At 37.3% G+C, this 25,085-nt stretch overlaps 1 protein-coding gene across 2 annotated transcripts in view; it reads left to right on the top strand.

Moving 5' to 3' along the window:
• The window catches only part of LOC103068244 (rho GTPase-activating protein 39-like), a 121,329-nt gene that overhangs the window by 71,466 nt on the left and 24,778 nt on the right, over window positions 1–25,085 (top strand). The window contains exons 1-2 of one of the 2 annotated variants that reach the window (XM_007428254.4): window positions 16,271–16,477; window positions 16,834–17,232. In XM_007428254.4, coding sequence (XP_007428316.2) covers window positions 16,877–17,232 — 356 coding nt within the window. In that variant the 5' untranslated portion in view covers window positions 16,271–16,477; window positions 16,834–16,876. Of the gene's footprint in view, window positions 1–16,270; window positions 16,478–16,833; window positions 17,233–25,085 lie in introns of those variants that run through there. The other variant, XM_088153309.1, reaches the window with a different exon arrangement.

Here is a 25,085-nt window from a genome sequence, read left to right on the forward strand (position 1 = left end):
TCCAGCCCTTCTGTTGTTCTTGTAAGTATCTTGCCTTAGCTGGTTTCTTTTGGGTCCTCAGCCTGGCCAAGATAGTAATAAATATTTCAAATAAGATGCTGTTGTTTTGATCTAAAACAATACTCCCCATGATTCACTGGGTCATTAATTCAGAGAATTTCCTTACCAGATTCCTCAATGCCTTCAACAGTGGCAGCGGTTCTACTGTACTGCCTTCACTGGAAACGTTCTTAAAAATTCCGGGAGATATTCAGAGATGTATCTTGAAAGTAGCCCATGTCATTCATATTGAACTGTGTAGCATGGTCAAACATCAGGAGTTGACCATAGGAAATGTTTTATGACATTTTGTATTATGTCATAACATGTTTTGTAAAGTTTGCCAAATTTCAATTCCACAAGAGTCATGAGTCCCGGATTTTGGATGCATTCTGTATGTTAGCCCATTTGAGGTACCTTGGTTCAAAAATTATTGGCCTATGACGCACAGTTTTGCTCAGTTAAAGGTTATAAACAAACAGACATGAAAGTTTTAGTAGTATATAGATAACCTATAAATATCCTAAAGAGATTTGAGATTTGAGTCCTCTCCACAGCATTCTTTTAATTTTGTTTTAATATCCCCCCCCCCTTTTTAAGCTGTTTCTTCCTTTGAAATGTGACTTTATTGGATTTTGTGGACAGCTTTTCACAGTGCTGCAGTGCCTTTTCTCAGTTGATTAAATCCTAGATTTTTGCAATACTAGTGAACTCTAGGCAGTTTGCATATACTAAATTAATAGTAATAGAACAATATATCAATAACAAGTATATAACAAATAAGTTTGTATATAGATCTGTTTGAGTTCTTGCAATCTCTGAGAATTCAGTTCAGAATCATCAGCTTCATTCTGATCAGCTTCATGATCAAGAAATGTTATCTCTTTGTCATGAGCACTTCCCATTCATTAGCCAGGTTCCTGAAGCCTTAATGTGCCAGCCTCAGTAGGTAAAGCAGACCAGAAAATCAACTCCCCAGGAAGACTAGAACTATACTTTATTGAGATAGGCTATAATAACAGAATCTTACAAGCCTGATTGTGCTTTACCTCCCCTCCTTCTTATATCCCAGTGAATCAGGGAGGAGCCTTGCATGAGTTGCTTCCAAATACTGTCTTGATTCTCAGGACTTAAATAATGTTTCAGCCCTCTTTGCTTACTTGTTGCATATTTCTGTCAAGTTCATCTCCCTTATTTTCTACAATGTAGAAAACTACATTTCTACAAACGTAATTTGCTTTTCACTTTGGTATAAACCCAAACTTTGTGCTTTGTAAATTATGTTTTATGGCTTAAAGTTGTAGGAATTTAATGTATTTGTTAGATTTAATGCCCCACTTTTTCTCCAGCTTATATGGTAATCTATCTTTGTTTTACCTCCATAACAACAATCCTGTTAGATAAATTGGGTGAGAGAGAGAGACTGACCCAAAGTCATCCAGTGGGTTGCTCTGGCTCAGGGTAAACTTGAACCTGGATCTTTTCAATCCTAGTCCTACACCTTAACTACTATACCAGATTGGCTGCACACTGGTTGTTGTGAACCCTTAGTGTTTTTCCTGGCTGTATGAACTCAGTTGTGGTTTATTCAATAAACTATAGTTAAACTATAGTGCCATATGTAAACTCAATTAATGCTGCTATAGTTTTAAAATTCAGTATTACATTTTCTTCTTGGGATGACTTTTTTATTTGTTTGTCCATCTCAGAAATACAGTGGTGTTTAAAAGTTTGTGAACCCTTTTGAATTTTCAATATTTCTGCATAAATATGACCTAAAATGTGATCTGTTCTCCACACAAGTCCTAAAACTAGATAAAGAGAACCCAGTTAAACGAATGAGTCAAAAGCATTACACTTGTTCATTGATTTATTGAGGAAAATGATCCAAAGCTACATATTTGTGTGTGGCAAAAGTATATGAATCTTTGCTTTCAGTAACTGGGGTACTTCCCCTTGGGTAGCAATAACTGCAGTTAAATGTTTTTGATAACTGTTAATGAGTCCTGCACATTGGCTTGGAGGAATTTTAGCCTATTCCTCCTTACAGAACAGCTTCAACTCAGGGATGTTAGTGGGCTTCCTTGCATGAACTGCCCACTTCAGGTCCTTCTACAACATTTCTATAGGATTAAGTTCAGGACTTTGACTCGGCAATTCCAAAACATTAACTTTCTTCTGCTTTAACCATTCTTTGGTCGTACGACTTTTGTGTTTTGGGCCATTGTCTTGCTACATGACCCACTTTCTCTTGAGTTTCAGTTCACAGACAGATACCCTGACACTTTCCTGTAGAATTTGCTGATACAATTCAGAATTCATAGCTCCATCAATGATGGCAAGCCATCCTGCTCCAGAGGCAGCAAAGCAGGCTCCAGCCATGATACTGCCACCACCATGTTTCACAGATGGAATAAGAGTCTTATGCTGGAATGAAGTGTTTGCCTTTCACCAAACATAATGCTTTTCATTCAAGCCTAAAAGTTCTATTTTAGTCTCATCCATCCACAGAACATTCTTCCAATAGTCTTCGGTCTTTTGCAAACTCTAGATGTACAACAATGCTCTTTTTGGAGAGTAGTGGCTTTCTCCTCGCAACCTTGCCATGCACACCATTGTTGTTAAGTGTTCTCCTGATGGTGTCAGTCAAGAACACTGATATTCACCAATGCAAGAGAGACCTTTAGTTCCTTAGGTGTTACCCTGGGGTTCTTTCGGACCTCCCGGAGTATTCCACGCCTTGTTCTTGGTACGATCTTGGTTAGTTGACCGCTCCTGGGGAAGGTAACAGTGGTGATGAATTTACTCCATTTGTACATGATCTGCCTGACAGTGGACTGGTGGAGTACAAACTCTTTAGAAATAGTTTTGCAACCTTTTCCAGCCTGGTCAGCATCAACAACTGTTTTTCAAAGGTCCTCAGAAATCTCCCTTGTTCAAGCCATGACACTTCCACATACCTGTGTTGTGAAGAGCAGACTTTGATAGTGAATCCTCAGAATTCATTTCTTTAAATAAGGCAGGGCCTCCCATACTCACACCTGATTATCATCCCATTGATTGAAACACCTGACTCTAATTTCCCCTTCAAATAAACTGATATCCCTAAAGGTTGACACACTTTTGCCACAAACAAATATGTACCTTTGGATCATTTTCCTCAATAAATCAGTGAACAAGTATAATGTTTTTGAATCATTTGTTTAATTGGATTCTCTTTATTTAGTTTTAGGGTTTTAGAATGGATCATATTTTAGGTCATATTTATGCAGAAATATTGAAAATTCAAAAGGGTTCACAAACTTTTAAGCACCACTATACCTTCAGTGTTTTTTTTTATCAGGAGGAATGATAGTGCATCTTCAGTTGTTAACAATTTTGTGAACCTCATATTTGCATCTCCAGGATTAGGTAAAGTAAGAGAGAATTCATTCCGATACTCAACTGACAGAGCAAGAGTTCTTGGTAAAGGTACAAATTAGTTATTACAGTGATCAAGATCAGTTTAGGATTATACAGAGTTTTTTTATTTTGTTTTTGTTTTGTTTTGTTTTTGCCTTTTTGTTTGAATATGTAAGTCCAATGTCCTCCAGACCCCTTCTTAAATTTCCTTTTAAACTCTTTGAGTTTCCATGAGGCATTGGGAAGAAATGACCAAGATAATTTCTAATCTACTCACTCTGCTTGGATAGATTTTACAGTTCTTTGGACTCTGGTCTCTGTGTGGAATTTTCCACAGCCATCTGTTCCCTGTCCCACAACTATGAAGGACACAGATGGATTACAATACCAAATGCTGTTTGCTATGCAGTATTCAACCTGCTTCCATGCATATATACTTCCTCTCATACTGACAGCTGCTGCCCTCATACTTGTGGGGTAGACTTATTCCACATGTCACCAAATCAGACTGATCAACAAAAAAGCATTTCCAGTGCTGAATCTCAACCACAAGATTAAAGCTCTTAGTTTGCTGATACAAAAGAATTGGGGCATTCAAAATATTCTACCATGGGCCATTTCAGCTTTCAATCAAAGAGAATATATGTAGCTCAGGGTTGAAATGCGAAGTCCTTGGTGCTCTCTGAGTTTGGTCGTTTGCTTGCAGACATTTCATGACCCAACTAGGTAACATCAGTGCTAGTGAGTGGGGTTGCTCCCTTTTGAATGGTGGGTAAATGTGGTTTATCTCTATAAAGATTTGAATGGTGTGTAAATGTGGTTTATCTCTATGGGGATTTGAATGGTGTGTAAGTGTAGTTTATCTCTATAGAGATATTTAAAAAGCTAAAAAGGAAACAAAAAGATCAGAACACATCTTTTCCAGCAGCCAACACCCAGATAAGCAGGGATTAATGCCAGACATACAATCAAGCAGAAAACAATTCCCTAATCAAGAAACTACCAAGGAGAAAACCACTCCCCCACCAACATTGGCAGGGCAAATTACTGTATATAAACAGGAAGCAGTCCCCATGCTCACTAGCACTGATGATGTTGCCTAGATGGGTAATGAAACGTCTGCAACCAAACAAACTCAGAGAGCACCAAGGACTCCACATTTCAACTTTGAAATTGGCTGTTCTGAAAATTCCAATACTGCAAAAACACTTGAATTGGGTCCATTTCAATTATGGACAACTTTTGCACCAATTGGAGTGGTTTGTTTGAGGGATGGAATATTTTACATATCCTGTAAAAAAAAGTACATCAGAATTTCAGTCCCTATTCCTTTTTTAGAAGTGATGCTAGTGTATTAATGGAAGCTTTTACACAGTTTAATAATCTTTATTCTTCTTTACAATTTAGTAATACCAAAGCTCTTTGTACTGAATGATTTTTTTTTCATGATTGGTGATTCATAAATTACTTTTTTTTTTTTCTATAACATCATGATTGCAACCAATTCTTTCTTGTATTGCCATGGCAAATTGTTAATTGAATCATGCAGCTAGCATCATATTGTATAATGCAAGGGAACCAGTCAGTAAGTAATGCTGCTTATTGGATTTTTAAATTGCAGATTACTATTCTTGCTAGGTATGATCCATGGGCCTTATTTATGTCTGTGTGAAAAGGATGCTGTGTGTTATTTATACAAAGATAATTCATAAAGTTCCTCACTCTAGACCCAGCAGGATGGTCTGCATTCTTGATTTGATAGATTATATATTATCTCAGTCTGGACCTGCAAATATTTTGTAATATTATAAAAAATATGAATCATACTAAAGTATTTTATTGCCATGACAGACATTCAGTTGCCATCAGTTTATCAGAAAGAGGGTGTTGGTGGTCAATCATTTTCTGAAGGATGACTAGAATGTGTTTTCTTTATAGGTATTAAAGATTCAAGGCTATTACCATTCTGCTCTTTTTCATTTTCTGGTTGGATGTGTCATCTGGGTGGATTAGAAGGTTGTTTAAAGAAACCATGTTGTGTTTCAACAGTGTAAGCCAGTGGAATTTTTCCATAGTTTGGGGTCTTTTATGATTTAAAAGAAATTGATTCACCCCTTAATAATTTGCTGTGGATGGGCATAATTGTAAAGTACCAGCTAGTCAACCTTAAATTACTACTATCTTTTATCAAATTTACAAATTTGAAATAAGGTATTAAAGCCAATAGTGACATTTGAGCTCTTTAATTAGCTCAGAAGGATACTAGTTTTCTATTCTAGAATTACCCTAGTAGATAATCTATGCCAAGTAATAGATATAGAAATTAAAAACTGTTCCTTTTATTCAGATTTTCAGTGGCTTTTGAAATTGACCATACTATTATTAACTTGCCTTGTAGGAGCAGGGCTTGAAAGCATAGCATTGAAGTGTTCTAATCCTTTCTGGAAAGACACATCTAAAACATCTGTTTATTGCCATGTATTTTACTTCTGATTTCCATCTCTTCCTTCATATTTTTTACCAGATATGCTAAATCACTGCATGAGGTCATCATCCCACGTTTTGGGGTAAAATGTCATCAAATAAGAAGATAATATCTAGTAGGGCTATGTATGCTAGGAAAATGATTTGGAAGAAGTACTTTGAAATTCATGCAAATACAGCACCTCTCAGCTGCTCATTAAGGCAGCCATGTCTTTTTTGGATTTCTGTGAGCTTGAAAAAGATTGGCTTCTTTAAGAATTATATTAAAATTATGACTGCTTTAATATTTAGACAAATATTTTCATTCAGCTGCAATATTAAAGTTTAAAACTATATTTGGATATTAAGTTTTATAATGTTGTTGAAAATACTGAATTATCTGGTATTCACAGGAATGAATCTTTAATGTTCTAGGTTATTTCGTCTAAAATTTTTATTCTGCAACATGAATGAGTAAAAACATTTCTTAAATCAGCTAACTCACTAAAAAAAAATCATAACATTTTTCCCCAGTTAGCCCCCAGATTTGGAATATTCTGTTAGAGAAATTGATGTGAAGGCAGAAAACACATTTTTTGCCCTTTTTTTTTCCTGAGTAGTCAGATCTATAATTTAAAAAAAAAATTTTTTTAAATTTTGACAGCAGTGTGGAAATGAATAAAATGGTTTAAAATTAGAGAAAAGATATACTAAAAACTTTTTAAAAAGTTTTTCTGTGGAATAAAAAAAGCAAATACTGTATTTATCAGTGTATAACACACACAGGCATATAACACGCAGAAGAAGGAAGTTTGAATAAAAAAAACAAATTTAAAATAAATGACTTGGAAGCAAAATAAAGGGAGCTCTGAACTTATGAATATGAGCTTATTCATATTTATACCACTTATAAGGTAAATACATAATATGAAAGAAAAAGCACCTCTTTTGTATGTTGTAGGCTGGCTGTGTGTAATGTGTATGTACCATTAGTGTTTGTTAGCTGTGTGTAGTGTGTGGTAATGGTAATCTGTTTACCACCATACTGGTACTTATTCCCTCCCTTCCTGCTTACCTGTCTGCAGCAGGCAGGCAGGTAAGATCTCTGGTGGACTAGTAGGGGTTAAAAATCCCTGGTGGTCCGAGTGGATTATGGGGTACAGCAATTTATTATTAGGGTATGCCTCCTCTGTTTGCAGTCTTTAGTGACATCACCCGTGCGGTCTGGCACTCAGTATCAGAGCAAAGCATTTCTTTTTTGGCAGCCACCGCAACCCAGTGCTGCCACTCCAGATGGCTGCAGAGGAGGTGTGGAGCCTGCGGTGTGCTGCACAGTGCCCCCCAGCCACCCGCTGGGAGCTGCACCCAACCCCTCTCGGATCACCCCAGGACCAGCGGAGGGCGGAAGATGTAGCCTCTCCTCCAGCTCCCCATGGCTTTGCCCGCTCCTCCCTCCTTCCTGTTGGGAGAAACTTTGGCGCGGAGGGGCAGCCCCCTCCCCTGAGGGTTGCACCGCGCCATTGGGAGCATGGGAGTGTTTGAAGACCCAAGTTCTCCAGCACTCAGTGTCAGAGTAAAGTGCAAAGAGCAGATCCTCAGCGGCTCCTCAGTTTGCTAAAACAGGGGGGGGCAGAGAGCCACATGCCACCCATTCTCCAGGCCTCCGACTTTCCAAACCAGCTGCTGTCCCAAGCACACTGAGCCTGGAGGAGGAAGAGTTAAGAGCCAGTGTGTGTGCGTGTGTGTTTGTGCAGTTTTTATTCCTCACCTCCCCCAAAGGCTGCACTGTGCTGTTGAGAACACAGGGGAGTCCAGGGACCCGGGTTCTCCAGCAGCCTTGCCAGGGCAGCGCAGTGCGGCACATGACACTCACCTCTCCGGACTGCACGGTCCCTCAGCCTGGGCAAAGTCAGAGGCTCGGTCCGGAGGGAAGCACCCCGCTCTGCCCTGGAGTTCCTGGATTTCCTGTTCCAAGCCCACTCCGCGCGCTCTGCAAGTCTCTCAAAATCACTGAATGGTAGGGGAGGAATACCACACAAACACGCACACGCACGCACACAAACACCGGTACTTAACTCTTTCTCCTCCAGGCGCAGCACACTCGGGACAGCGGCTGATTTGGAAAGTCGGGACTCTCTGGTGCTCCCAACAGCACAGTGCAGCCTTCGGAGGAGCACCAATCCCATTTCTGGGGCGGCACAACATGGACTCCGCACCTCCCTCTGCGACCATCTGGAGTTGCAGCAGTTGCCAAAAAAGAAATGCTCTCCCAGCCACTGGCACTTTGCTCTCCCAGCTCTGCTGCTTGAGGCGAGAAGCCGCAGGGCATATCGGCGTATAACACGCAGCTAGGATTTCAGCCCCAAATTTTAAGGAAAAAAGTGCATGTTATACGTCAATAAATATGGTATATTTTACACTCTATATTTTTTTATAGTAGAACATTGACATGTCATTCTTATATGATAATGAGAAAAGCATTTCTGTGATACCTAATGGAGATAAACATTCAGGAGGGCCAAAAGAATTATGCACAATTTGTCTTATAAAATATGATCCATTGTGAAGGATATCATATATGATAAATCTATAATTTCATGTTCTTTTCATTGTGTATTTGGCATAAAATTATATATGTTTTGCATGTTTGCAGTGACCTGTTTTATTAGCAAAAAAAGAACTGACTCAGGGTATTAATATGCTGGCTTTTCAGAGAGAACAAGTACTGTAAAATGTTTGGTTTCCTACACAAGGGCTCAGAGAAGCAGCAAGATAATTGCAAAATTCATTTGTAGATTCTGGACAGATAGTGAATGTTTTGAAACATTGAAACAGTTTATTTATTCAACTAAATGGATGTAAAATATGCAGGCTTAAAAAAGAGTTGGATAGGAATATACTAGTTCTAAGAAATCTGGGCCTAAGCCAGGATCTGTTTCAATTTTATAATTCTCTTTTTGTGATCCTTTCCAGCATTTTTAGAATGATGTAAAATTCCAGAAACATAATGAAGAAAAGTGAATATTAGAACACAAGAATTACAATCATAGACTTATCAATTCTTTATACAGCAAGCATCAGTGCTATTATTTCCTGGTGCCAAGTCTGTAATATGTGTTTACCTAATATGCCATTTCTTGTTCGGGCAAGCCTTAGGTTTTGCAGGGAGGGGAGAAAAGCTCATTGCTGGGATATTAATAGTCTTTTGATCATTGTACTCCTTTATCTGGATTACCTTATACATTAAGGATTCCCTCTCTGAGTCATTGTGCTCCGCCAAATGCTTATACTTCCCCTTGGCAAAATAATTCCTTCTCTAGGTTGGTTGTATGTATATGACTTGGCTGGTATGGTTTATGCAAACATAAAATCATTTTTAAAAGTTACAAATGGATATGTGCATAATACCAGAACTATTTATGTTAATTGGTTGAGTTGTACTTCACATGTTTATTGCCCTGATACTATTTTTTGAAATATCTCTATCCTTTTTAAGAGAGTTTTCCCAAAATTGCTTACAATAAAAAAAAAATAAGTAAAATATAATAAAACTCAATAAAGAGAGCACAAATCAAAAGTTGTTTAATGAATTATGTAAGACAGTGGTGATTGGGACACATTTTGTGTTTCAACTAATGTTTTTTAATAGTTTCATAACTATTAATAGTTGTAAAACTAAATGGAATTAAAGGCTTTCATTTTGGAGAGTAAGCAGCCTCCTCTTAGCCATCTGGGTTTACTGTTCGCAGCAACATTGGTGACTGAATGTATGGAGAGGACCTATATCATATCGAAACATGTAGCTTGCAACCTAATGCTTTACAGGTTAGAGTTAGATTTTTAGACAAACTCCCCGCCAGTGTGAGCAATTACAGGGAATTTGTGACCCAGAATACCTGGAGGAAAGCCGGTTTCCTGTCTTTGTTTAAACCCTTGCTCCTGGCTTAAGTTAGGCCTGAATTCCATTTACTGCAAATGGTTTTAGAAAGTTTTCTGTTCCAAGTAAAGCTAACAGGTGCTTTCCTAAATTAAATAATTCTAAATCTTTGTATGTGTAGTTTCATCCTAATACTCAGCAGTACCTTACCTCTCTTCAATCTTTGGAGTGGTATGCAGGATGTTTTTCAACCATATAATCTAATTGCATTTACTAAATTACAACCTAAAACAAACTTGTAATTAATCTCTGACCTAGCCTCCTTTGATGACCAAAAAAGGGAATATTCCATTTCTACTGGAAAGAGAAGTTGAGATAGGTGGTAACAGGAATAGTTCTGAGAGTGGCCCTAGACAATATGAGAGTGGTTCCCAGTTCATTTCCTAAAGGGGAAGAATTGCAAGAGATGGGGGGAACAAGGTTCTTAGTCTTAAATTTTGTTTACCCAGCCATGCTGCAAAATCTGAAGTGAGCGTGTAACCCTCTCTCAGGAACATTTGAAAGCGGCTAGAATTGATAAGAATTAAGGAGGTGAGCAGCAGTACTCCACAAACCTATTGGTTTGCTATTTATTTCACTGGTCTGCAACCCGTAAGTATTCAGTAGCATATAAAGAATTTTTTCATAATGTGTGAAAGCACAAATTAAATACTTCTCTTTGTAGATATTTGGGGATCACTTTTGAAGCAATTGTGGGAGCTTTGCAAAAGACATGGCTGCTTTAACAATTCAAGGAGATATGCTTTGTTTGCCTTCCCATGCAACATCAAACACCTCTTTTGAATACTTTGCACAGATGTAGGAGTCAATAACAGTGGTCCTGGTGTTCAGAGAGCTGCATAAATGTTACCTTAAAGCACAACTGTTTAGCATAGTAGCAAAGTTCTGGGTGTTGGGGAGAGATACCATCTTCTGTTACAGCTTATAATGGAACTGGAGAGAAGGACTGAGAGGTGTATTGTACTGTATTTATTAAAGGTGCTTTTATGTTGCTTCAATCAATAATATTTCAATAGCTTACAAAAACTAATAAATAGAACAATAGGAATAGCAATAAATAGCAAAATATGATTGAGTCTTATGTTTGTGACAATGTAGGCATCTAAAGAATAAATAATCAACAATCCAGCTTTTGATAATAGTGATAACCAATGCCATCATACATCCTAGATACAGTCTCCCTTTGACTCATCAATCTCCCAAAACAGCCAGATCTTAGTTAAAAGTAAAGGTGCATATGGTTAGCTGTATTCTGTACCAACTGTAGTTTCTGGGTGGTTTTCAAGGGCATAAATTACAATAGTGCCATCAGAAGATGAGGAAGAGAACAGTGGCTGTTGCCAGTGCTTTCTGTTCCAAGAACAGCTGTAACTGGCATACCAGCCAGAGCTGGATAAAGGCTGTCATGGCCACAGTTTTCATCAGCTGTTTCAGTAGGAGCTGTAAGTCATTGACTGGAATCAGCCATTCAGGAAAGGGCAAAACCACTGTAGAATAATATATAAAAGTGAATGTTCACTTCTGCTGCCTTTTTGCGGGGGGGGGGGAGTAAAGCAAAGGGGTCCCCCACTTAATTCTCAATCCTCCAAGTGAACAATGATGGAAAGATGTATGCTGCAAATCAGTACACATAAGCATTTGTACATGCTGCTTGTTGTATGCTGCATTAGCAGTTACAGCATAATCTGTTGGAGATACTAGGCATAACACAAACATGTGAAGTAAGGTCATTAATGAGAATGATCAGTGCAGTTTCCATCCCCGCCTGGCCCTGAATCCTCACTGAACAGGGTTTAGATAATATGTTTCTTCCAGAGCTCTTTGTAACTGCCACCATGTTACTTTTCAACAATCTTCCACAAAAGAGGCCACTCAGAGACAGTTTTGTCAAGACTCTTTGTCACCTCCATTTTCCAGAAGTCAGCAAGGCTCTTAACTGAATCACACTCTGGATTGCTGGGAAACTCATGAAGCAGCCCTGGAGTCCATTCAGATTGGTAAGACACCTGGGCTGGATTGTTTGAATTGATTCTGTCCCTCTGTGGAGATTACAGAGTAATCCTGGTCACACTGGTTAACCCTATAGTCACCAGGAAGTCAGTGACAAGGGACTAGTTCTTATATCTCCCAGCACCAGATCATATATCAGCTGCTCCAAGGTATAAACTAGATGTAGTATGACCCCCCCCCCCCCGCCACCCCAAGTTGGGCCCATGATAACCTGAGAAAAGCCCATGCTTTTCATGGTGGCCATGAAATCCTAAGCCATTTTAGATCCCACCACCCAAGGATAGTAGATTGAAGTCAGTCAGCACTAACATCCTAGGCACCTTGAGATCAAGCAACTTGGGCAGGGATGTGAAAACAGAATAACAGAAGCTTCCCTAGCTTGTCCCTTTGGCCTGATAGCACATATAATGCCTCACATCTGGCCACCTATGGAACAGAGTTTCTAGTAATCAGTCTCCCGTTGGATAAGCACCACTCCTTTGCATCAAGGCTGATGCAATACTTGAGATCCAGGTAGGCATACCTCCCTTTTGGATACAGCTCAGTCAATGCTTAACAACTTAGTTAAGCATGTTATCCAACCAGGACTCCTGGCTTGTAAAACTTTCAAAAATAAAGACACACACTCCAAGATGGAGTTTATGTGTATTTATGTATGTATAATAAAATTACTAACAGCATTTAAGAAGTAAAAAAATATTCTTTTCTGGTTTATTCATTGCATGATAACATGTTTGTTCCATATTGGTAACTTTCTGGAAAGTAAAATATACCAATGAAAGGAAAGTTCTCCTGAACACAAGGCTTTTCTTTTGATTTTAGAAATTAAAAAGTAAAGATGTCCGATGTATTTGCAGATCAGCTAGGGCTATAGAAGGGAAATCCGTAGGTTAGGAGAGTGAAAGAAAAGGTTGTTTTTTTTTAAATCAGCAATGGTGAACATTGTTAGGTATGAAGGTACTTTCATGTATGAGTTGGCTTTCAGATTGATATGAAATGTAGTGGCCAATCAACAGGTGCAGTCTGCCCTTCTTCCCAAAAGAAAGCTCTTCCCCTTTATCTGAAAAGAAATCTAGAACCTTTCCATCCGAATTTGCCTATATATAAATATTCTGTTTGAAAATGGAGTTCTCACTGGAATTTTTGTGTTGTTACTTTAACCTTCTTCTTAATAAATCTTACTAATCAGAACTTGTTCCTGAGTTTAAAATCTTACTGATCAGAATTTGTTCCTGAGTTTAACAATTTCCAGTTCAGGCTACTATCAGAAACCTGACATTAATTCTGACTAATCCCTACTCCCTCTACTACAAAAACAACCTTGATTCAAAGTCATGGCCCCTGGTCATGGTGAGCAAGTTTCTTGCTATGCAGCTGACTGCTGAACAGGTTGCCAGTATCTTGCTTCAATATGAGAATCAGGTGGGCCTGCATCTGCTCTGATTATCCAGTTGGTTCAGTCAATCACCCAGAAGATATAGGAGATGGGATTTAATCTTGGACTCTTGAAAGATGGAGCTGCAAAATGGAAGTTTCAGTTATTGACACGATTAACCTGGTTCTGGACAATTAAATCTATTTTATGCTTAAACTGAGATCTGCCCTTTTTGACTCTGCCAGAAGAGCAACAGTTGACAGTGAAATGTACAAATTGTGCCAGGATAAATGCAAAGTACAGATATTTGTAGCTACATATCTCAATGTTACTTGAGAAATGTTAGCTGGAATGAACTGGCTTTACTTGACCAATTTAAAGAAGACCTGTGTGATGAACTGTAAGATGAGCTAGTTCAGCAAGGCATTCCAGACACCTTGGAGAGGTACATAATTGTTAATAATTCAGTGCTGCCATAGACAGACAACTAGAAGAACTGAGGCAGACAGCTGATGAAAAGCTGTTCTGTATCCCCTCTTTCTTTTGCATCAGCTTCTTCAGTAGTCAAATCCATGTAATTGGAACAAGTAGTTGTCAGCTGTTGTCAGTTACAGAAAAACAACACAGATGCTCATTGGTGTCTTACAAACCCATCTCTCACTGCTCCCTCCTGGTTCTTGAAACACCCTCCATGCCCCTTACAAACATGTGTCTTACAGTACATCCCATTCAGTCTTAATTGGAAGGAAGAAGAATTGAAAGTGGAATTTTTTTTGGATTCCATGCATAGAAGGAACAAAATAGAACATCTGATTCACTGGAAGAAACATCCAGATGCTGACAGCTCTTGGGAAACAGCAGACATATCTATTGTATGCATCCCATCTTTTTCAATACCCTTTGCAGTACCCACAGAAACCTAAGCTTCCTAATTGGCCTTCCTACCCCACCCAAGTTGTTTGCAGATCCTTCAGTGGCAGGACAATGATATGGGACCCCAAAGTGAGAGTGCAGGAGTATTACAAAACTCATCCTTTCCCTGCCTGCATCCTCAGAACTGGGTCTGGGGGGCAGGGGGGAGAGAGCTTGATGTTGAACCAGAATTGAACATTCATTCTCTGCCTTCCCCCTATTTTTAATGGACACAGATGCTCTTCAAACATTACACTCCCGCTAGATTCTGGGGGGATGGTCCTAAATTGGGCAAAGTGCATGGCAAGGACAGTTGGAAACCCTTCTGCCTAGGAATGCTTCTCAACAAAGGAAGGCGTACTGGTGATGCAGATCTTGCTGTTGTCTCAGACTGTCTTACAGATCAGAATGAGTTAAAAGTCTAGTAAATAAATTTACTTTAGGGATCAAAAATACCTAGTGCCTCCAGGGTCCCCTAGAGCAGACTGAAATTGTTTCCTTTGTGTCTAAGCTTCAAATAGACTAAGGAGGGTTAGGTAAATCATTGCATTACTTACAACCTTGCAGACAGTGCTTCTGTTTAAATGATGTGTCCAATAAAATAATTTGGTTTTAGGAAAAGGAATGCATGCTTTCCATTTTAAATAAAGGAAAATAATGTACAAGTTTCTTAACTCTGGGTGGAGCAGGGGCAATATAGAAAGCTGTTTTCAAGAATGCTGTGCCTGGATAAAGATTTAAGGTTATAAATATCATAGGATGGGGTGAGACATATCTGTGTGCAACACTCCAGTTAATATTTTGCTTTTTAAAAAAAAGAAACTTTCCTACATTTTCATTGCCCTGGCATTCCATCCCATAACAAAACGTCATGTTTTAATACACATGAGTCTTTGCCATAAGCTGAGATCTTGGTTTGTTATTGTGCCAGCAAAATCATATTTATATTTCTGCTCCAAAATTCAAATAATATATAGTTTATATAATCAACTGGTGGGCATGGCAAAATAGACACCTTGGAGGACGTCAAGTTAAGAGGAGCCCAATCAAAACCCATATATGCTATTGAAAATGTGAATCTTAGACTTTCTTCCTGAACTCTCAAAAAGTCTAATTATGTAGTTTTATGCCTAATTATACTTTAAAATCACATATTACAAATCTGAGGTTAAAAATGTTGCTCTAGACAGAGAGTTGTTAAAGGCAGATAGATATTCTCAAGTTATAACTATATAGCTTTTTAAAAAAGAGAATACCATAGTCGTTTAGCAACTGCCTCATACAGCAACTGTTCAAGTTACAGCAGTGATGAAAAACTAACTTTGTGACCAATCCTTGCATTTATGTCCTTTGCAAGTCTGTAAAACAAAGGAAAGCTGAAGTAAGATCATAAGTACAGTTGCGGTTTCACTTAGTGACCACTTCACTTAACAACCAAGTTACCAGTCCCAAGTGTGGTCGCTAAACAAGGACTACCTGTATTAGGAAAATAGAATTGCTTCTACTGTCATGTTTTATTATGGTTTTATTGATGATAGTTTTGTTGAATCATTCTTAACACTTTTTTGTTCTCTTCATTGGGCTCTTTGAGGATGAGAAATGCATAAAAATAAAATAGTTAATAATAGTAAATGCAGGGACTTGTTCAGGCATTTGCCAGGAGTCAACACTGACTGGAAGGCAAAAAAAAAAAAGTAAAGTGAAAAGTTTATTGGAGGCAGAAAATGCAGTTCTTCTGTAGCAAATACTTGATTTGTTTTAAAGCTGCTTGTTTATAGAACTTCAGAAGGGAATTTTGTGTACTTTTCTGTGGCTTGGTGGTTAATACTGTAAAATACCCTTTGTGAGTGTATTGAGAATTTCCATGAAAAGGCCATAGCATTCAGATTAAAGCGGACCTTCAGTTGTTTAGATTTGTGAGAATAATGCTTTTGTATTTAAAGATTCTTGGGCATTAATTCCTGAACCTTCTCCCAGTTTGCTAGGACAGTTTACTGCTACCTCTTGTCTAATTCTCTGTCATCTCAATAAATACGCAGTTTATCCTATTTAAGTGGTGAGGGTCTATATTAGAGAAAACGTATGTTCGATACTTGAACTTGAAAATTACAAAGCCTTTGAAGCATTTGAAGGGTACAAATGTGTTATATTGTTATTTCTTGTTGTAAAAAAGCTCTGTTCATGAGATAATTTTTTTTCTGTTTTGCAGGTATGTTCTTGAGTTGAGTAGCCAACATATAGATGTAAATTGTAGCATTGCTGCTTTTTTAAATATAGCCACATGGCAGAAGTTCTACCTTGCAAACAACTTTTCTGAACTGGCTTCACAAGATTGCATGGTGAAGATTTTCTAAATTATATGGGGAGGAAAAAAAAGTGGAATTTACTCTGTTACATTCCATGTGGTTTACGACTCTGTAGTTCATAGAATAGAACTAGGATCTTACCAAATATTATAATAGAAAGTTGATGTAAATAAACTTTTTTGTTTATTGCCCAAGTTTAGAACATGCATTTTTAATCTTAGAAGCTTAATCTAAACAGTTTTTAATATATGTTAATCACCAGAATGGTACGGATCCATCAGACTTTATAAATAGGTAGCCACAGATCTCACATGCAACCTTTGCTGTAGTCATGACAAAGCATTGTGGTTTTGATTGAAACTAACTATGTATTTCCTTTGTTATTTCAGCTCAGATTGGGTGGAAATTATTGAACCCCGTTCTCGAGAACGAATGTATGTCAACTTGACAACTGGAGAATGTGGTTGGGATCCACCACCCAACCTCAGAGTCCGTCAGTCTGATGAGAACCAGTGGTGGGAACTCTTTGATCAAAACAACAATCGTTTCTATTATTACAATGCCATCACTCAGCAGACTGTGTGGCACAGGCCACAGGGTTGTGACATTGTGCCATTAGCTCAGCTCCAAGCCATGAAACGCAATTCCCAGTCTGATTTCAGGACATCACAGCACAGGAGCAGTACAAGTAGTGAGGGACGAAACACTCCTATCCAGATAACTCTTCTACAGGACATGGAGAAGGGTAAAGACAGAAACAGTCTGGAGAAGAGGCCAGAAACTGAAAGGTACATTGTTTTCAGATTTCTCTGTTTTGTAGCTATAGAAGGAAGAGGGAAACACACCCTTGTTTTAAAAAAATAACTCATAAGATGAGGAATGGTTCTGGCTGCTTATTGTAAAAAAATAGGTAAGTAGTCTTGTTTGTTCTACTTGGAGAACTGTGGGAAAAATATTTGAATGAAAGCAGTTGAGCTGGAAGCTGTTGAATCTCAGTAAATATCATCATAAACCAGGAGCATGAATAGAGGTTTCTAGGCCCCAAGACACACTTTTCAGAGGAACTCCCTATTCCAATATTAGTTATTGGTTAAAGCGCTTGTGGCCGAATTTGAGGAAATAGTCTTATTCTGATGCTCAGAACTTGCACACACAAACTTCTTTTGTGGCCGGCGGGGGGGGCGGGGGGTTTGGTGGCAGCAGCAGCAGCATCTTGGGAATAGATTAGCACTAGTAGGTTACACCACATCAGGCTATCAGATCTGAGCTGCAAAAATACAGATGATCACTAGACAGCAGCAAAAAGTTGTATCTCTTTACTGCCATCTAGTGATCACCATATCTGGTAAGCACTGAGGCTGGCTGCAACATTGCCCCCATTTATCAAGCTGCTCTAGACAAATACCTAGGACACACCACTTCTGTAACAGATCATGACCAAGTTTGGTTTTTTTTGTAAAGACTAAAGACCTGGGAAGAGCTGAGATTGCAAGTCCCAAGTGGCTACCATGCCTGTATTTATGCCACATCTCCTCGGCTTTTTGGCTAAGTTCAAGTGTAGTGTGTCTCTAGTATTTATGTCACTGTTTTAAAAATTTCTGAAATGTTGTAATCAGCCCAGAATGAGGAAAGTTCTGTTCAGGTCTGTGGTCAGTCATGAAACTCATGTGTGATCTTGAGTGCACAGTCACTTAATTTCCTCCCCAAGATTGTTTTAAGTTAAAGTGAACTTCTTAAAATTATTGTGAAATAAAATAAAGAATAATTAACCACCACCAGAAGATGCTCCCCCAAACCCCAAATTAGTTCCACAGATGAGTTACAATTCCAAAAGACTAAAGATATCCTGATTTGCTTTGTGCTTTTTTTTTTAAGTGTGGAAGAAATAAGTTGTATATGTTTAGCTCAAAGAACTTCTGTTCTTTAATGGAATTAGTATGACTCTTTAAAGAAAGGGCAACAACTGTTAAATACAAAGTGAATATCTATGCATATTTTCCCAGAAATAAATCTAATTCTGATAGAGTATGTTGTTGTTGTTGTTGTTGTTGTTGTTATTATTATTATATTTTTATCCCACCTTTTTGACTGATAGATAACTATGTATATCTATAGAGGTATAGATATAAAGTTATAAAGATATATATAATTCAAGTATTAGGTGAACAAATCTATTACTCCTGCCTCCTATTTTCCCCACAACAACTTTGTGAGGTATTGCACACTTGCCTGCATGAATGGATTACTTATGTTTGAAAGTCTCTGGAAAAGGCATCTGTAAATGATTTTTTTAGAACAGATTGTGTGTTTAAGACTAAAATTATGTCCAGAAAGTGACTAGACAAATATGGAACTTATCTTGAAACTTATGAAAATATCTGAAAGACATATAATAGACTTATTATATATCAGCATTGATTATTTTTGTTTAGCTTATTTCTTGAAGGCTCTTGCCTGTTTTGTTAGGCTTCTGTGAATATATATGGCACTTATTATATTCTCAAGCCTTCTACAAGTTACAAGTAATTATATCTCTGAATGCTTTTACATAATCTTGCACAAAATGAAAATACCTTCATAGCCTAGTAAATTATTTGATCAACAGCACCAGGTACACACAGAATGGCTCCAAAGGTAGAGGAAGTGCTGCTAATTTTCAGCAGTATTGACTAGAAGACGCTTTTCCATATATATCTATATAGAAAAGAGAGAGAGAGAGAAACTTACATGTAGCCCTGAGACTCTAAGTGGCCCTTAATATTGTGATGTATTTATTCTGTTTCCTGTTCTGTTAGGCTGATACAGCTAAAACATCTTTACAGGTGGTCCTCTCTTAATGACCCTAACTGGGACCAGCAACTTTGCTTTCACCACGACTGCTTTCTGGCTGGAAAGAGGCAACACTACTCAGTTTCACACCTTCGGCTTTTGTTTGCCTTCTGACCATTCCCCTGCCCTTTGGAATGCTCAAGTGCCTGCTTGCTGTCTTGTACATATCAAAAGCAATGCAATCCCACCATAATCCAGGGCTGGGAGCCACGAGCATGCAAGGCAAATAGCTTACTCTCTTGAAATGCCTTTGTCTCCAATCTCTCCACTCTAGGGGTGGTGGTGGGGCAGGAAGCAAGCGATTTCTGTAGGCAATTTCTCCTTTGCCTGATCCTTTCCGCTACCAGCACAATCGCATTGCTTTTGATGTGTAGAAGATTACTCTCTTGAAATCTCCATCCAAAGGAGGCAAAGGAGGGATTGCTTACAGAAATTGCTTGCTTCCCCCTCACTCACAGAGCAAAGAGATTGGAGAGAAAGAGATTTCGAGAGACCATGTAGATAGATTTTTTCCATGACGATTTATCCCTAACCTGTTCTTTCAGGTCTCCTAATAGTTCATTCATTACCACTGTAACTGAGTCAATCTACCTTGCTTCCGGTCGTCCTTTTCTTGTCTTGCCTTCCACCTTTCCCAGCATTAGAGCATTTTCCAGAGCGCATATGTGTATATGTATATATGTATATTTATAAATGTGTGTGTGTATACACACATACACACACATACATACACATACTAAGTAACAATATAATGGAAATTTTAATTCTAAGCAATTAGTTTAAGATCAAAACCTCACAGAACACTGATGCAATTCGCAGCGGATTTTTTTTAATATTATACTCAACTTTGGATGAAAAGTCAAATAATTTTATGCTTGTAATGTTGTCTCCTAAATTGTAATTAATATTCATAGAATATTTTTTCTCTTATCTTCAGTACTCTATCTAAATAATAGAACGTCAATAATCTTCAATTGATATTGTATACACATTACTGTATTGAAACAATGTATCAAGATTTATAACAACATAAAAAGGAAAAAATAAATATTATAATATGGTGTTGAAATATGGAATAAATGTTTAAAAAATAATCTCAGAAATAGCAGTGGAAGGGTTAATGCGTATCAGGCTTTTTAAAATTACCCACTTGACAAAAGTAATTTTTCAGCAAATAATTCACTCTTAGTTCTTGAATAAAACAATATTTTTTAATTAAAATCACCCAGACTTCTCAGGGTTACTACCTGGCATAAGATTGTAGGAACATAGAAGCAAAGCCATGCAAGTCATACTCCTTTTTCCCAAGAAAGGAATGTTAGTAATAGCCAGCTCTCACAAGTCTCTGTTCTCATCTAGAGAAGCAAAATGAGAATTGTCATCTGAAACAGTTCAGTAATTTCTTTTTAAAAAGCTGTTTTGACTTTATTGATTTATAAGTCAGCAGACATATTAAAAAGATCTAAAAAGTCAAGTTTCCAGTAGCAACTTTTGTATATACTGGAATAAAGAGGAATTTGGCCTATTATTGCTGTGCAGAAAGGATTACTTTTTCACAAATTAAATCAGAAGTATATTTCAATCCTCCCATCTTTTATATGTCAATTTTTCCACTGCAACAATTTTTCTTAATTTTTAATACTAGAGATCTAGGGTGGGAGCTTCTACAGTATGCTCTTCCAATATCGTGCTATAGCTAGCCTTGCTGCAGTCATCATGAATTGAATAGTTACCTTATTTTCAGTTCTTTGAGTTGTGTCACTGAATAATGTCAGTAAACATATCTCAGAACTGTAACTGAATTTTCCTATATCCATACTATTAATCTCTCTAATAATTTCTCACCAGAATCTTTGTACAACCTCACAGGACCATTATATATGCATATAGGTGCCCTTTGTTTCACCACACTTCCAACATTTATATGGGCCTTTCCAAGTAATTTTAGTTACTTTAAGGGGGCACGATACCACCCATTAATACTTTTAAGTGAATTTCCCTGCTCCTTGCAGATATTGATCATAATGTTGGGTTCTTCCAAAGTGTAGCCCATTGTGTATCAGAGATATTATGTCTTAAATCCAATTCCTGTATTTCTTTAAGAGTTATTGATCCCCCTCCAACAACTTCTGTCAGGACATTGTATGTTTTGGATATTAGACCTTTAGAGGACTTTGAAAATCTAACATAAGATTTTCAAAAGAAATTACAGACCAGAAGAAAGCAGTGGCAAACCACTTCCGTATTGTTTCTAGGAAAACAATAGAATATGTCCATATAGTCATTGCACTGATAACATTTGCCGCATGTGGAAAGTACTCCTGACTGGGTTTCCCAGTTATTGTACTGAACCTGGAACTGCGTGGTCTGTTGCTTAAAAAGAAATAAACAAAGCAATATCGTAGGATATTGATAAAGCACAACTGAGATAAAAGTACAAACAAAATACTAGAAAGTCTTAATACGGAAGGTTCATATAATCCATTTGAACAGCTGCCTATGACATTCTTAACTATCATCTGATAATGAACAAAGGCAGCTATACACAACTGATGGAGCACCTGTCTAATAATCATGCACAACACAAGCTCTTTTGCAGTATGTGTAGGGTTGGCACCTATGACACTATTTTTCTAACAGAAAGCTGGCAAGGCCTAACAGAACTGCAGATGCTACCAGCCCTGCTTTCTCCTGTTAGTATTGGGATGCATCTGTTCTAACCTGTCAATTTGTTACATGAAGAACTCTCCAATTACAACAACATGATAGGTGGAAAAGGCTAGTAGAGAGCAACTTTAATAGAGGAGGAAAAAAGTAGTGCTTAAAATAGAAAGGTGAGATAGCAGATTGACAGAGTTGTGCAAGTAAAGCTTGAAAATTGCCTTTATCCCAGGATTTTTGAGAACCGGAAACTCTAAAATAGAAGCTCCCCTATCTACTAATATATAAAATAACCAATACTCTGCCTGTGTAATTTGTAATTTATTTTCATACATGTTTATTGTAAGAGGGTATATTAGAAGACCAGTTAAAGATTCAGCGGAATGAAGTCAATTGTAGAGATTAAAGTGCAACAGCAGGCCAAAGAAGCATTTGGAGAATCAGGTGACAGTTTGTAGAAATGCTGCAGAATCCTTTTTACATCAAAATGTTTCCCACCTACCTTTTATATTTTCTTATTTTCAGCACAAAACTTAGACAGTGGGGTTTTGTCCAAAATTCAAGATGGTATTTGTAACAAATACCTAATTTGTAATGTAGCCCAACAGTGCCATCTAAAGTATCTGGTAAATCATCTCATGTTGAGAAGCCAAAATACATGGAATTCATGTTTTATTTTCCCCCAAAGCTTCTCCCATATAATTCTTTCTAAAACTAATCGAACTTATCATTTAACCATAGGATTGTTCAGCCACTAGATAATTTTCTGAGGTGATGGCTAGATTGCTGAATCAGAGATAGAACATTTTGCTTGATTGGGCAAAGCAGCAGTCACTCTCTTGAAAGAAGAAGGCTTGAAGTTATCCTTCACATTCTAAGAGCACTGAAGATACTGCTCAAGGAAAGAAAAAAGCAGAGCTAAGAGCTTTGAAATAGGAGATCAAGATTACATCTTTCCAGATTCTAAAATCCTTGATCTTACGTATATACAATAGGTAATTCAGGTAAATTCAGGTAACTGGATGGATTTTATTTGAATTTTTCTGTGTGTAATTGTTAACTTCCCTTATTTCTATTTTTTTTTCCCCCAAATATACTTTTTATAGCTTAAGATTTGTCATCAGTGGCTTAAAAATGGAATTTGTCATTAATACATTTTCCACATGATTGCACAGCTGCCCATTATGTTTCAGAATTATTACAAGATGTGTTCTGAATTGCTAGCTTTGGCCAGGAAGATTCAAAGCACTTTCTTTGCTTTCTTTCAGATCCAAAATGCTTTGGATCTGAGCAGGGCTAAAGGAAGAGATCCTTTTTTGGAAGGGGTAAAAGCTCCTGAACTACACAGACTGGATATGTCAGGAGGTTCTGCTTGACTGGTTGCAGCCTATTGAAATAATCTTGTACTGAGTAATTCTTAAAAGTGGTCTCTCAGACTGTAACAATGTTCAACATGATTAATTTTTCTGAAGATCAGAATTGGAATGTAAAGGCCATGTATTGAATTTCTCATAATCCTCACCTTCTTTCTGTTACTTCAGCGTAAGAAAGTTATTTCTGTTCTGGAAATAACTGTTTCAGTTCTGGAAGGATGGACATAACTGTTCTGGAAGGATGGGCAATCTAGATTTACTGGATGGACATTGTTTTTCACTACAACCTTGCCAACAAGACCCTGGTCAAAATAAGAACAGAAGAAGGCAGGAAAATATACCATTCTGAATAAATTATCCTTGAGTATTTGCTCAACTTGTATATTCTTTTTAATAATGTAAATGTAAAGCCTAAATCAGAATTCAGCTCCTGATCTCTATATGAATAGATCCAGGTTGGTCTTTGGTAATGGTACAGACATAATTTGCCATTGCCTTTTTTTTTAATAGAAATGTTATTAAAAATTACAATTAAAAAGATAAAAACTAATACAAACTAAAAAATAGTGCAGAAAAGAAAAATAGAAAAGAAAAAATAAGAATATAGTAAAGAAAAAAGAAATATATAAAGAAATTACTTCCTCCTTCATCACAATGAGTATAAACAATTTTAGTAACTTATTACCTTCTCTTAAAGCACAACAGATGATCTCTTCTTCCCCATCCCCTTGCTAAACAAATCCTTAAAGCCTAGTTGTTCAGTCCTGATCAGCAAAACTCCATTAAGCGTTACCAGAGAGAACAACATATCTATTTTAACCTTGATCAAATAAACCAATTTTATATTCTTTCCTTTTATTTTTAACAATCTTGATCTTTAGTTCCTTCAAATAATGTCCTAGAACTTGACTTCTTTTCATTTTTTCTTTGTTCCTTCTCACAAAATTCTTCAAAGTTTTAACAAGTCTCTTTTGTAAATCCAATATTGGAAAGTTATCTCGGTCACTCTTTTGGTTTTTTATTTGTATATCCCTTTTAATTATTAAGACATTGGCTGGTTTCATTTGTATATCCAGTGTAGCATCTTTTTCCATATCATTTTTGTAGCCTGTCATTTTTAAATCCATTTTCAGATCAGTCTCAGTCTGTCCGGTAAAACTTGTTCCTCTTCCATAACATCTTTTAAATACAGTCTATGTATAGAGGCAGAGATTCTTAACAATGGGTCCATTATTCAAAAATATTCGTCAATACATCCAATGTTAAGATATTTTGCTACATTCTGTATTAGTAAGTCAAATTTAAGTGTTTTTCTCCTTTAATTATAATATTTAGTTCCTTCAGTTTCCCTCTAGTGTTCAACCTTCAAAGTCACATCCTATCATGTGTTTTTTTAAGAGACTTCGAAACAAAAGCATTTGTCCGTGGGAAGGATTCTTATAATTAATTCCAAAATCTTATTTCAAATCCATCTGGACCCTTACTCTGTTTGTAACTCTCCAAAATCAAAGTTCTAATCACCCATTTGCTGTTTATTCCAAAAGAAAAAAAAATTTAAGTCCTTAAACTTGTATTTAAAACTTCTTTTGCTAAGGATTGAAGGAAACTCACCTGGTGCTGTAAAACATGTTGATCCAAAGGTTCCTAATAGCTGAAAAGCAGTTAACTAGCAATTTCCAGAAGTGATTAGAAAAGGAAGTACGCAAACCCAGTGTCCTTTTGAAAGGCGTCGACCGTGGTTTGAGTGAAAAGATAGCTTTCCCTCATCTCCCAGAGCT

Source organism: Python bivittatus, unplaced genomic scaffold, assembly GCF_059951505.1.
Source record: "Python bivittatus isolate LINGU-HERP-01145 unplaced genomic scaffold, Pbiv_v1 ctg000700_np1212, whole genome shotgun sequence".
Classification (NCBI taxonomy): Eukaryota; Metazoa; Chordata; class Lepidosauria; order Squamata; family Pythonidae; genus Python; species Python bivittatus.